Raw genomic sequence first — 13926 nt, forward strand, 5'->3', positions numbered from 1 at the left:
CGACGTAATGCACTTAGAGCATTTTATGTGGGGACACACACAATCGGCTGTATACAACCGATTTCTATAAAACCGGCTTCTATTAATTCGATCTAATGTCGTAGTGTAGACATACCCTGAGTGTGTGAGTAATTGGATAAAACTGGTTTGGAAGGTAGGGTGGCAACCCTGGATTGTGGTTGGGGTACCCTATCTATCTCTCTGGACTTGACAGCAGGGGCTGACTCTGAGAAGAGACTGTCAGACAGAACAGGTCTTGCTTTTTAGACATTAAGATCTTTTTTCCTCTGACTCAACTGAGAATGTCCTATCCAGTTCAGCTAGATAGGTTAAGCTAACCATTGCTTTTGTTTTAACTCCATTTTCTCTTGGCTTTTAATAAACCTTGTTTTTGTTACAAATACTCTTTTATCAGTAATTTCACATGCCTGAATGTCCTACTCAAGTTCCTGGACTGGAGAAAAAGACATGAGAAAAATCCCGTAACACATTTTATTTAGTAGGATTTGGAAATCTAATCATAGGTATGTTATGACCATATCTCAGATGAGGGTACACGGTAGACTACATTCTTTGGAAAGGAGTATGCAGCCTAAAACATTTTGAAAGCACTGTCCTAGGGCATCTCATCACTTGCTTGTAAATAGTTTGATTTTTTCCTGGTTTGACAGGAAGAAAGAGTTATTACAGGGGATTTATGAAATGGGTTTCAACAGACCATCCAAGATACAGGAGACAGCGCTTCCTATGATGCTGGCTGACCCGTGAGTACTTGCAAAACAAGGTGTAAAACATGCTATTTGCATTTGTTCATTATTTTCATATTTCTGCCATTCTGGTCATAGGCATGGTTTGACTTCTATATTTGGGGGGGCAGGGCCTGGCATAGCAGGGCCAGCTCCACATGGAGGGGCCCGAAGAGGGAGCGCCACCTCCACCCCAACTCACCTCAGCAGTCCACCCAGCCTGTCTGGGTTTGAGGGAGGAGTAGGGTGCAATAAAAAATTATAACTCAGTGTGTGTGTTGGGGGGGCAACTCAAAAAGTTTGAAAACCACTCAGGGTGCAGGGAGCGGATAACCGGGGGTAGCTCAGGGTGCAGGCAGAGGATAGCTTAGGGCTTTGTGCTGGGAGGGCCCCGTGCTGGGAGGGCCCCCCCTGTGGTCGCTGTTCCCAGAGGGCTCTTCCAGTCCTGCAGCTGAGTTCCCCTGCCCAGGCAGCTCTTACCAGCTGTATGAGCAGTCAAAGGGGGCTGAGAGCTGAGGAGCACCAGCAGGAGGAGGAGGAGGGGGGAGCCTCCGTGGCACCAGCCAGAGCAGCAGCCACCCTGCACTGCCTGGCTCCAGCTTCCCGCCTCTGACCTGGAGTGGGGTATCGGAGGGGTGTGTGTGGAGCTGCCCCCCTCTGCTTATGGCATTGCAGTTTGGGAGGGCAAGCCCCCCCATGTCTCCCCCAGACTCTTCCAATGCTTCTGGTTCTCCTTCTCCCTGGCTGATCATACCTGCAATGCTTAATCTCCTTCCCTGACTCCTTATGTCTTGGTGTCACACTAGATTCCATTCAGTTTTTCCCATGGAGTAGTTTGGAGAGGAGTGGGGGGGGGGAGGGGCATTGCCCTCCCACAAATTGCAAGCTTTGGGTGACACACGGGGGGAGGGGGGACAGATTTCTGCCTTCCATTTGGCCCTGCTCCCTCCCCAAGCAAGCCCTGCTGCGCAGGACAGGCCCAAGCCCCCCTAGGGGAGCGCGGAGGAATGTTTGGGCGGTGATGGGGGAGCAGTGACACCAGGTGCTCTACGTGGCCAGGTCAGTTTCCCCATGCAGGCTGCCTGCACAGCCTGGCCTCGCAGCAGCAATATCCCCTCGGACACAGCCCCTCCCTGCAGCCTGAGCTACAGTCCTCCTGGCACATAGCCCCTACCTACCCGCTGCCTGTACCTGGAGCTACACCCCTGCCAGCAGCACACAGCCTCTAGCTCCCCCCTCCCTACACCTTAAGGGGTTTTCAAACTTTTTGAGCTGAGGCCCTCCTTTTAGTTACAATTTTTGGTTGCATGTCCCTCTCCACCGCCAACCCAGAGAGGTGGGTGGCCTGCTGAGGTGAGTCAGGGGATGGAGGTGCTGCTCTGTCCTGGGGCCTTGCCGTGTGGAGCTGGCCAGAGCCTCACAGAGTTGTTCAGGTCCCCCTGCCTGCCTGCATAGTCTCCAGCTGCTGGCTGTCCCAGGTATGTCTACATGGAAATAAAAGCCCTGCAGCAAGGCCGTGGCTGGCCCAGGTCATCTGATTTGGGCTTGTGGGGCTCAGGCTATGGAGATAAATATCACTGTGTGGATGTTCAGCCTCGGGTTGGAGCCTGAGCTCTGGGACTCTCCACCCATGCAGGGGTCCCACAGCTCGGGCTCCAGCCTGGGCCGGAATGTTTACACAGCAGTTTTTCAGCCCCAGAGCCAGAACCTGAGCCCTACAAGCCTGAGTCAGCTGACCCTCCCAGACCCACGATCTCAGTTAGACATTAACTCTTTCCTTCTCTCCACATCAGGAGTCTAAACACTTGTCATTATCTTCTTGATATCTCCAAAATCTGCCCATTTCTCACTTTGACCACTATAACCCTCTCCTATTTGACCGTTCTGCCTATCACCTTTTCCCATCCTCTAGCCTGTCCAAAATGCTGCTGACAACATAATCTTCCTCTCATCCTGCTTTGACTGTGTCATCTACTCCTGAGGGTATTCTGGGCCAAAAAAATTAAAATTCTGCACACTATTTTAAAATTATACAAAATTATGTCAACAAATTTGTCAATAAATAAATGTGGAGGCTCCAGCATGCAGTGGGGAGCACAGCCACTGACTGCACAGAGGTAGATCACCCTGTGCCTGCCCTCCCACGGACATGGACTCGGTGGTAAAGTTGCACCCGACCTGATACAACGCAAGGACTGGGACTGTCCAAAAAAACACCCCTGGGCTCTTCCCCTCCATGCCAAGCACACTAGATGTAGGCAGACAGGCTCAGCCTAGCAGGATCCAAGTATGGGGGGAGCGCTTAGTGTAGGGAGATCGAGGTGTGGGGTAATAGGGTTCTGTGTGGGGCGATCTGGGTGCGGGTGGCTTGGTGGGGGGTCCGGGTGCAAGGGAGATCTGGATGAACGGGCTTTTTGGGGGGGGTGTTTCTGGGTGCAATCACAGTGGGACTCTGCAGGGGTGTCCAGGTCAAGTATCAGAGGGGTAGCCATGTTAATCTGTATCCACAGGTGCTCTATGTGTCCAGGTCAGTCCAGGTAAAGGTGGTTGGAGCTCAGCGGGGGGTGTGGGGGGGGTAGGGGGTCCAGATGCTGGCTTGGTAGGGTGCGGTTCAGTAGGGTGGGAGTCTGGGTGTGGGAGGCTAGTCAGGGTGGTGCAGGTGGGGTGGGGTGAGGATTTGACTGTGGAGGGCGGTCTGGGTGCAGGGGTGGGGTCCAAATGCAGGGAGGTGGGGCTCGGCGCGGGGGGGGAGTCTGGGTGCAGGGGGGCTCCGGATGCAGAGGGTGAGGCTTGTCGGGTGTTGGTTCAGGTTCAGGGGAGTCAGTGGGGAGGTTCTTGGTGCAGGGGATGAGGCTTGGCAGTGCAATCTGGGTATGAGGTGGGTCTGGATGCATGGGAGTTGGCTGGATGGGAGAGCAGCTCCCCATACAGTGACCCTTCCCCACCCCCCCATGGCTGAGGAGCAATGGGGGCAAGAAGCGGGTGGGGGGAGGTGCGGCGTTTCCTGCAGCTGGAGAGGTTTCTGGGGGTGGGTCTGACCCAGCCCTAGCCGCTCCTTGTAGGGGAAGAGGAAGTCCCGTCCTCCCCAGCCCAGTCAAGACTAGTAGCTGAGCCTGGCACAGGGTAGAAGCCACTGGCCGCGGCATCCCCAGCCCCTCCCTCCCAGTGATTTACCTCTCTGCTGGCTTCTCCGGGTGCCTGAAACAATGCACTCGTGCTGCAGGGGACTCTTGTGACTTCCCTGTCAGTCATTTTTCTGTGGGGAAGCAAAGAAATCTGTGGGGGACATGAATTCGGCACACATGCAGTGGCACAGAATTCCACCAGGAGTAGTCATCAACCCTCCACTGGCTTCCTGTCTCTCATAATATCCAGTTTGAGATACTCATCCTTTCTTTCAGGTCCTGAGTAATCTCCCACCCACCTGAATCTCTGTTCTGACTTCCTCCTGTACTTATCCCAAGTCTCTTCCCTTACTCCTCTGTCTCTCACATTCTGTTTTGTGCCTTGTGTTGTGCTGCATGTACCTGGGACACATGTCCTGTCATCTTCTTTCTGTTTTTATAATCTACCTCTCGAGGCAATCCCTTTTTGTATATAATCCCCCCCATGTGCACACACCCTCTGTTTGGAGAACACCATGTACATTTAACAACACTACAAATGTTTTTGCAATTATAAAACCTATGCATAACTGAGTAAATTTTTATTGTTTTGCAGACCCCAAAATCTTCTAGCACAGAGCCAGTCAGGGACAGGAAAAACTGCAGCTTTTGTCTTGGCCATGCTGAGCAGAGTTAATGGTGCTGAAAAATTCCCCCAGGTAATACTGGTAAAAAGTTAAGGTGATCTGGGAGGAATAGCAATATATTGTCTTTCTTAAAGGGAAACCGCTTAAAGTCACAGTTTGAATGTATTGCTACTGTTACTTGTACCATCTATGGTCACTGTAGTGGGAAAGTTAAATGACTTTTCTTTTCCATTTTCTTTGTGTGACAGCACTATATATATATATATATATATATATATATATATATATATATATATATATATATATTATTTTTCACTGCTTCATCCGTGTAGTCGGTTTCCCCTGTTTGTTTGGACCTGTCATGCAATTACAGGGGACAAACTTTTATTTTAAAATAGGAAGATATGATTGTAGAGGGAGACATAGGTACTTGAAATTACTTTTAACTCCATTTTAAAAAAATGAATTAGGTTTCATGTTGAGTGTTTTTATTTTCTTTTTGGGTTTTGTGATGCTGCTATATTTGTGATATGCCAGCACTTCCAGTCTAACCTCTGTCCTTTATGTAAAATATCTTGGTTGTTCAGTCACTTTGGAACTTGATATATAGGCTGTTGGTCTGGATGCGCTTTGTAACAAAAATGGGTTTACATCTTAAGTTGTTTGCATTATAGAGCAGAACACTGTTGAATGGTTTCAGATTAATTTTGAAAGCTCCATCTAAAAGTATAACTTACAAATATAGCATGCATATTTACTAATTGTGGCTTTAGAACAGGTTTGAAATACTTTGCATTTAAGTTTTGAGAAAACAGAGATGTTTGAAGAGCAATTACTGTGAGTTTATGATAGCTCTTTTCTGTAGTTTATTTTATAATTAAAATTCTTGTTCACATGAATATTCTTATCGGCTCAAGTGTCACTATTGAGTTCTTCTTTGAGTGCTTGCTCGTTTCCATTCCATATTAGGTGTGTGTGCTCGCCACATGCACCAGTGCTGGACATTTTCCCCTCAGTGGTATCCGTAGGGGACCGGCTCTGGCGCCCCCTGGAGAGGCACGCAAATGGCGCGGTATAAGGGGCGCCGCCGGCTCCCCCCACCCTCAGTTCCTTCTTGCTGCCAGTGTCGGTGCTGGAACTTCTGCTGCTTCGGCTAGCATTTTGCTTTGTTCAGTGTTTTTCATGAATGTTTTCCTGTAAAATAGTTGTATATAGTTAATAGTTCTCTTAGTGTTAGTTCTGGTTAGTTGGTCCTGGACGGGACTTAACCTAGGGACGGGGCATGCCCGGGTCCCCAGGCTTTAAGCCATGTGATCGTTGTAAGCAGCCTATGCCCATCAGTGACCCGCAGGTTAGTTGTTTAAGGTGTCAAGGCAGCGTTTCTCAGATGTGGCCACCAGGGGCTTTTCTTGCAGCCACAGCCTCCTGGGCAGTAATTTGGGAGAGAGGGGTGGGCAAAGCAGCAGCCCCTCCCCAGGGGCCACCAGCAGTGGTTGGGCCCTGCCCCTCTCTGGAGAAATACAAGCTGGAGGAGCAGGCAGTTAGTGAGTTCTCCACGTTCCCGCGGGTGGTGTAGTTGGGCTTCAGCCCTGGGGTGGCAGACGGCGGGCTCCAGCCACGGGATTTCGGGCCCTATCCCCTGGATGTCCCATTGCCCCTGGCCCCCACTGCCTCTGTAGCCACCTCCCCATCCAGGGCTTAATTTGTCCCCGGGCTTGCCGGGGCTGAGTAAGTCTGCTGTGAAAAGTGATATTAACAAACATACAAATATCACTTGTCAGCTAGCAAGTCTTAAAAAAAAAAGGGGGGGGGGCAAAAGAAACAAGAAAAAAGACAAGAACATTCAGAGCACCTTATTTGTGTTGCTATTCTGTTTAGGTCCAGTAAAGAATAGGCAACTGTACATTGTTTTTATTGAGTCTGCAAAAAAAAAAACCCTACATGGATAAATTACAATGATTTGGACATGTATATGTGCATATTTATTTGTTTTTCCTAAAGTTAATTAAGTATTTTAGGAAAAATTGTTAGGGTGGCCGCCACCAGCAAGAGTTGGTGGCCGCCACCAGCAAGAGTTGGTGGCCGCCACCAGCAAGAGTTGGTGGCCGCCACCAGCAAGAGTTGGTGGCCGCCACCAGCAAGAGTTGGTGGCCGCCACCAGCAAGAGTTGGTGGCCGCCACCAGCAAGAGTTGGTGGCCGCCACCAGCAAGAGTTGGTGGCCGCCACCAGCAAGAGTTGGTGGCCGCCACCAGCAAGAGTTGGTGGCCGCCACCAGCAAGAGTTGGTGGCCGCCACCAGCAAGAGTTGGTGGCCGCCACCAGCAAGAGTTGGTGGCCGCCACCAGCAAGAGTTGGTGGCCGCCACCAGCAAGAGTTGGTGGCCGCATTCTGAGGCCACCAAAAAATTTGTTGTGAGAACCCCTGTTCTAGGTGAAGGACACGTCAGCGACAAGTGTCGCATCTGTAAATCATTTAAACCCCGAACAAAAAAGGAGAGACACAAATGTCTCAGGGCGCTCCTGATGGAGTCGGTGCTGACCCCGGCACTGTAGTAGAGGTCTGACTTGGCCCCGAACACTGCAGTGTCCGTGCGGAGCGCCCCACTGGTGCCATCTACAAGCTGGCACTGATTCCCCCTCCCCAGCTCCGGCCAAGAAACCGAAGAGGACTGTGAGGGGAAGAGATGTCCCTGTGGGTGCTCCACTTCAGGTCAAGGTGCGTCCCAGTGCCTTCGATCGGAGATTTCAACAGCAGTACCCCATGGGCTGCGCACGCGCTGTGCCTGCCTCTCTAGCTGTCAGTGTTTGAATAGCGCGTGCACAGCCCGGGCTCCTCAGTTCCTTCTCTACCGTCCCCGGCTAGAGATGGAGTTCAGCCGTGCTCTTTGTGATTTAGCTAGTTAGTTTGTTAGTTTATTTAGACAGTTTTAGTCATTACAGTTAATATTTAGGTAAGATACATTAGCTGTGTGTGTGTGTGTGTGTGTGTGTTTTATTTATTTATTTATTTATTTATTTATTTATTTATTTATTTATAAAAATTAAAAAAAAAACCTCGGCGGTTACGGACATGCCTGGCTCCCCAGGCTTCAAGAGATGTGCCTCCTGTAAGGATGCCATCCCCATCTCGGATGGTCATTCGCAGTGTGTATGCTGTTTGGGGGAGTCTCATGTACCCCCAAAATGCATCCACTGTACCAAGCTGAAAGCGCAGACCTGCAAGGACGGAGTTCAGACTTAAAATTCTCCTGTTGGAAAACTCCCTCAGACTTGCATCTGATCCTGGCCAGCAAACCTCTGTGACACCCTCCAGAGACAAAGGCAAAGCAAAAAAATGGCCAACTTCCTCCCCCCTCGGGCCGCTCCTCAGGGTAGAAGTCTAAACCGGCTCTCCTGTCTCCGGCAACCGCCGCTCCGCGGCTTAGTACCTTTGACTCGGCAGGCACCTCAGGCACCGACTGTGAGTCGGCTGCCCCACTACCCGGTGCCAAGGCTCAGGGCTTTCAGTTGCCCGCCTCTTTCAGCTCTTCCTCGGCCACCTCAGTCAGTACGGTGCCAAGAATACAAGCGGCAGCTGCGGCACCATCCTTTGATCATGTGGCGCCGCTTTTGCAGCCAATGCTCCCGGCAACGAGCCTCCTGATGTCTCCAGCCTCCCTAACAGTGCCTACCTCAGGGGCACCTACTCCTCTGAGGCAGCTTGCACCCCCGGGACACCCTTCGGTGCATCAGCAGATGCCCCAGCAGACTCTGCCTCCACCATCTACACCAGCCCCTTGTCAGTCAGCTCCACCTCAATTTTTACATCCAGGGGAATTAAGGGTGTCCCATGCCCCTGAGTCTCCTCTTCTCGGCACTAATCTATCACTGAGACCTTCAGCACCCTACCTTCAGTAGTCCCCTACTGCTTCAATCCTCTCAGATGAGGAGGAGGAAGAGGAATATGATGAACAGATGTTTTCCTCTCAATATTTCCCCTGCAACTGGGAGACACATTACAACGCAGTCTCCATATCCTACCGGCTACCCACGCTGGTATGGCAATCCCTGGATGGGACCATCTATGCCCCTCCCGGGGCAATGGCCACACGGGGGTTCATGGAACTACACCACAACACACTCAGGTGTTCCCCGGGCTGCCCGGAGGAAAGTTGTCAGACCCTCCCCACTGCCAGCTTACACTGAAACCCAGATAAGACCTGAAGTGGCCGTCCCGCCTGCAGAGGATACTGCCCTGCACCCTCTTCTACAGCGATACCACCACAAGATGCCATGGTACCCCCACCACCTCCCGCTACTGATGAGCTCGCTCACTTTCAAGAATTGTTTCACAGAGTAGCAGAGGAGCACAAGATTACCCTGGAGGAGGTACCTGAAACACACCACGAGCTTACCAACATCTTGCAAGCTACGACCTCCTCCAAAATAGCCCTACCAATTAATGGGGCCATTATGGAACCTGCTAAAACTATCTGGCAGACCCCGGCCACGATAACCCCCCCCCCCCCCCAGCAAGAGATTGGACTGCAAATATTTTGTCCCGTCTAAGGGTTCTGAATTTCTATTTACACACCCCTCACCTAATTCTCTAGTGGTTGATGCGGCCAACCAGAAAAATAAATACCAACACTTCAGATCCACCCCATCTGACAAAGATAAAAAGAGACTGGACTCTGGGCGCAAAGTGTATTCCTCTTCCACTTTGCAATTTAGAGTAGCGAACTATGCGGCACTCTAAGCAAAATATGACCACAAAAATTATGCTAAAGTAATGCAATTTATTGATGATGTGTCGGAAGATAAATGACAACAATTTAAAGCAGTGGTGTCCGAGGGCCAATTGATCTCTCGGACAGGTCTTCAAGCCGCCCTCGATGCTGCAGATGCAGCGGCGAGATCCACAGCCATGGTCATTGTCATGCGGCGTGCCTCATGGTTTGCTTCTTCCTCCTTTCCCAAGGAGATACAGAACACTGTCAAAGATCTTCCCTTTGATGAGGACAAGTTCTTCGCCTCTACGACCAATGAGGTCCTTCACTCCATGAAGGACTCACGTGCCACACTCCGATCCTTAGGCATCCAAACACCTGTCACAAAGAAGAGACAATATAGATATCAGCCATACCAAGGACCGCGTTACCATACCTTTGTGCAACATCCACCTTTAAGGCAATATGATATGCAACAACAACATAGACCCATGAACCTACGACCTCGCCCTCCGCAAACAACAGCACCCCACCCTCCTAACCCAAATAAACAAATTTGAAGTCTTGGTCGAGGGTATAGAAAACGTCGCACCTTCTCCAGCACCAACTCGAACCACCCATTTCTTTGGACACTGTTTGCGTCCGTTCCTTGCCAACTGGGAAACCATCACTACTGACAGATGGGTCCCGGAAATTATCAGATCAGGTTATGCCATCCCCTTCCTCTCTTTACCTCCCGCCCCCCCTCCCACCACATCCCTCTTCAGGGACCCCTCTCACAAACAATTGCTCCGTCAGGAGGTACAACACCTCATGCATCTTGGAGCAATAGAGGAGGTACCCCCTCAACACAGAGGGAAAGGGTTTTACTCCCACTACTTCTTGACGGAATAGAAAAACGGCAGATGGCGCCCTAGCCTCGATCTTCGACGTTTGAACAAGTTAATCAAGAAACAGAAATTCAGGATCGTTACTCTCCCAGTGATAATTTGGACGCTGGAGCATGGAGATTGGTTTTCAACCCTCAACCTCCAAGATGCATATTTCCATGTCTCTATCCACCCTGCCCATCAACCTTTCCTCAGATTTGCCGTGGGAGTGCAACACTACCAATACAGAGTCCTCCCATTTGGCCTCTCCACCGCACCACATGTCTTCTCGAAGGTGCTAGCAGTTGTAATAGCACATCTCAGGGGAAAAAGGGATTCTCATTTTTCCTTACCTGGACGATTGTCTCCTCAAGTTCCCCACTCAATTAGAAACGAACCATTTAACTTTTACAACCCTTCACTGCTTCCGCACCTTAGGTCTGCAAATAAACAAAAACAAATCTACCTTACAACCTACCCAACAAATTGACTTCATCGGTGCCCACCTTGATTCCACCACTGGTCTTGCATCTCTTCCCCAGGACAGGTTCCACACAATGGGCACTCTTATTACCCAGATACATGCCAGCTCACAGACTACAGTCCGAGACTCCCTTCAGCTCTTAGGACACATGGCCGCTTGTACATTTGTGGTCGCAAATGCTCGCCTGTACATGTGATGCCTTCAGGGTTGGCTAGCCATGGTATACAAACCAAACACGCACAGGCTAAACAAGTTACTAACTATGCCCCAGAAAGTCAAGGACTCATTTCTGTGGTGGACCTCTCCCATCAATCTCTGTACCAGGATTCCCTTCCAACAAGATCCCCCTTCAATTACCATCACTACAGATGCCTCCCTCACAGGATGGGGAGCACACATGGGCCACCTCACCACTCAGGGCCTCTGGTCTGCTTCGGAAACCAAGCTTCACATAAATTTGCTAGCGCTCAGGGCCATACGCAATGCCTGCCTCCATTTCCTTCCCATCATCCAAAACTGCCGAATTCGAATCATGCATGTATGACAACAGACAGGGGGAGCCCAGTCCCACTCCCTCTGCACAGAGGCAGTAAAACTTTGGAACTGGCAGGGCCGGCTCTAGGTTTTTTGCTGCCCCAAACAAAACAATTTTGGGCTGCCCCCCACCCCAGCCCTGGGCTTTCCCCCAACTGCACCCTCCTGCCGCCCCAGCCCTGGGTCACTGGTAACTCGCTCCCAGGGCGGGTCATTCAGCAGGAATTTTGGATGTGCACAGAACACAGATAGGATTGGTTCCCATATGGTTACAGAACTGCAGTAAAGTGGAACAATTTTCAGCTTGTGTGACTGGAGGATATCTGGATGCATATTATAAGACTGTCCTACATAAATGAGGAAAAGTTGAGGTGCCTTTATTATTCTTTTGTTCCATTCTTTGTTTCTATGGGGAATGCACTATCATGGTCTTCCTTTTAAACAAATAAAACTAAAACTTAAAAAAAACAACAACCAAGCAATGGCTGTTGAAAATAGCAATTCCAGTCCTAATAACCACTGGGAAGCATTTCTTGCTCAATTTATTCTACTTTTTCTACAGCAAGTTACAGTGGATCAGTATATTTGATTTGGGGGAAATGAAGTAACAGCTGCCCAAATTGAGCTTGAGCACTCCTGAATTTTGAGGGTGTTCAAATCTGGAAGGCAGGTGCTAGATTCCCTTTCTGAATATTAGCTATATCTGGAAAGGAAAAGTCAATTTCTGCTTCCATGGCTCAGAAGTGGAAATCCTCCTAAGTGCCTGGTACTGTATCTAAAGCTGCCCAGGTCCAGAGCCTCCCCTCCCTTACTTTTCATTTTAAATTCTAGTGAGATCCACATACCTCCCTTGCTAGGCTTCAGATAGAGAGGTGCACCGTCCATTTAGTCCCCCCAATTCCTTCTTTGGGGGAGAGCCCAGAGCTGGGGCGGCAGGAGGTGCAGGGGGAGGGAAGAGCCCAAGGCTGGGGCAACAGGGGAGTGCAGGTGGGGGCCAGAGCTGGGGCAGCAGGGGGTGTGGGCGGGGGAGAGTCTAGGGCTGGGGCAATACAGGGGTGCAGGGGGGGGGCGGCAAAAAACCTAGAGCTGGCTCTGTTCCTACCATTCACAGCAAGCTGCAGATTTCAGTACCATATTCCTTCCCCCACCCTTTCCTGTTGCTAGTGGCCAAGGGAATGCTGGGAAATGTAGTTCTTTCCCTGCTCCAGGGCTGGCTGTATAGGCAGGGAGCTAACCAAGGAACTACAGCTCCCAGGGCCCCCTGTTGGTTCTCAGCTCCCATGCTGGATTCTTGCGCCCCTTGCAAATCTGCCGCCCCAAGCAACTGCTTGCTTTGCTGGTGCCTAGAGCCGGCCCTGGGAACTGGTGCCTTCAACACAATATCCATCTCTCCGCCTCATACCTGCCAGGTTCTCAGAACACCACCGCAGAGGAGCTCAGCCAATCGTTCCCCATACAGCATGAGTGGGAACTCAACGACACCATTCTTTCCAACATTTTCCAGACCTGGGGTTATCCCCAACTGGATCTATTTGCCACAGCAACAAACAAAAAATGCCTGACATTCTGCTCCAGAGCAGGCCTGGGGAAACACTCACGGGGAGACGCCTTGATGCTCCCATGGACCCAAACTCTCATGTATGCATTCCCGCCAATGCCTCTATTGAACAGAGTAATTCAGAAGATAAGTGTGACGTTGCACTTTATATGATTTTATAAATATATGCTAATGAGTGAATATAATGTAACTGGAATATGCTTTATGCAAAAGGTCTTTTGTAAGGTATTATTACAAAGCTTATAATTTACTGAGTGTGGTTATTCTATTTGTATAAATGTATCACTTTTGTATCTAAAACTAGAAATATGAAATATAACTCTGAGGGCCTATTGTAATTATGCAAAGTTTGGGCCATTAATGGTGGTTTGGAATCTTGATGGCTCCTATCAACCAGGACAATTGACTGTGGATGGCTCTTTTTGCAGGCAAGCCTTCCTGTAAGTCAGGCTGGGAGGAATGAAGGCTTGAAGTCTTACAGTGACATGTGATTATGTCACCTGAACTGGAATCCATCTTTAACCTGGTGTCTTTCCATTGAGAAGGAGGGGGTGGGAACCCAGAGAGGGACAAAGGATTCCCGCCTTATGCAAAAGATATATAAATGGGTGGAACAGAACAAAGGGGGAGCCTTCATGAAGAATTCCCTAGCTACCACTTGAGCTGGAACAAGAGCTGTACCAGGGGAAAGAATTGTGCCCAGTAGCGTAGCTAGTGGGGTGCAGGGGAAGCAGCCGCTTCCCCTCAGCACATTTTTCAAAAGCGGCGCCTTAGGGGTTACCTTATATGGCGCCAGCGGGTGGGGCCCGCTCCTCTCTGAAGGGCAGCACGGCCGGAGGAGCCATGGGGGGGGGGGGCAGCGGGCGCGTCCGGAGGAGCATGCCAGGCGGCCAGGTAGAGAGCGGGGACGGGCTGCGCTGCTGGGCCCGTTCAGGTCCGGAGCACTCGGGCCGGGCCGGGGGGAGGGGAAGCATGCGCGGCGGCGGGGCTGGGCTGGGCGCGTGCCGCCCTGCAATAGGTGGGCCGGCGGCCGGGGGGAGAAGCGGCGAGGGCGGAGGAGGCTGGGTGCCTTGGCAGCAGCCTGGAGGGAAAGGCTCCGTTTGGCTGGACTCAGTGCTGCCGGCCGCCCCGCTGAGAACGGCCTGGCTCAGCGCACCCGTGGTGGGGGAGGGGGCGGAGGAGGAGAGAGGGCGCTTGGCCGCCCTGGGAGGAGGAGGGGGGGCAGAGGTTGCTCACCGCCGCTCGCCCTTCCCCGCTGCACCTTTCATGGCAGCAA

The 13926-nt window shown here is 50.9% G+C and overlaps 1 protein-coding gene across 1 annotated transcript in view; it reads left to right on the forward strand.

The window, feature by feature from the left end:
* The first annotated feature begins 702 nt into the window (after positions 1 to 702).
* The window catches only part of DDX25 (DEAD-box helicase 25), a 41502-nt gene continuing 28278 nt past the window's right edge, over positions 703 to 13926 (forward strand). The window contains exons 1-2 of the mRNA XM_065417031.1: positions 703 to 764; positions 4467 to 4569. Coding sequence (XP_065273103.1) covers positions 703 to 764; positions 4467 to 4569 — 165 coding nt within the window. The remainder of the gene's footprint in view (positions 765 to 4466; positions 4570 to 13926) is intronic.

The sequence above is a fragment of the Emys orbicularis genome, chromosome 15 (assembly GCF_028017835.1).
Source record: "Emys orbicularis isolate rEmyOrb1 chromosome 15, rEmyOrb1.hap1, whole genome shotgun sequence".
Lineage (NCBI taxonomy): Eukaryota > Metazoa > Chordata > Testudines > Emydidae > Emys > Emys orbicularis.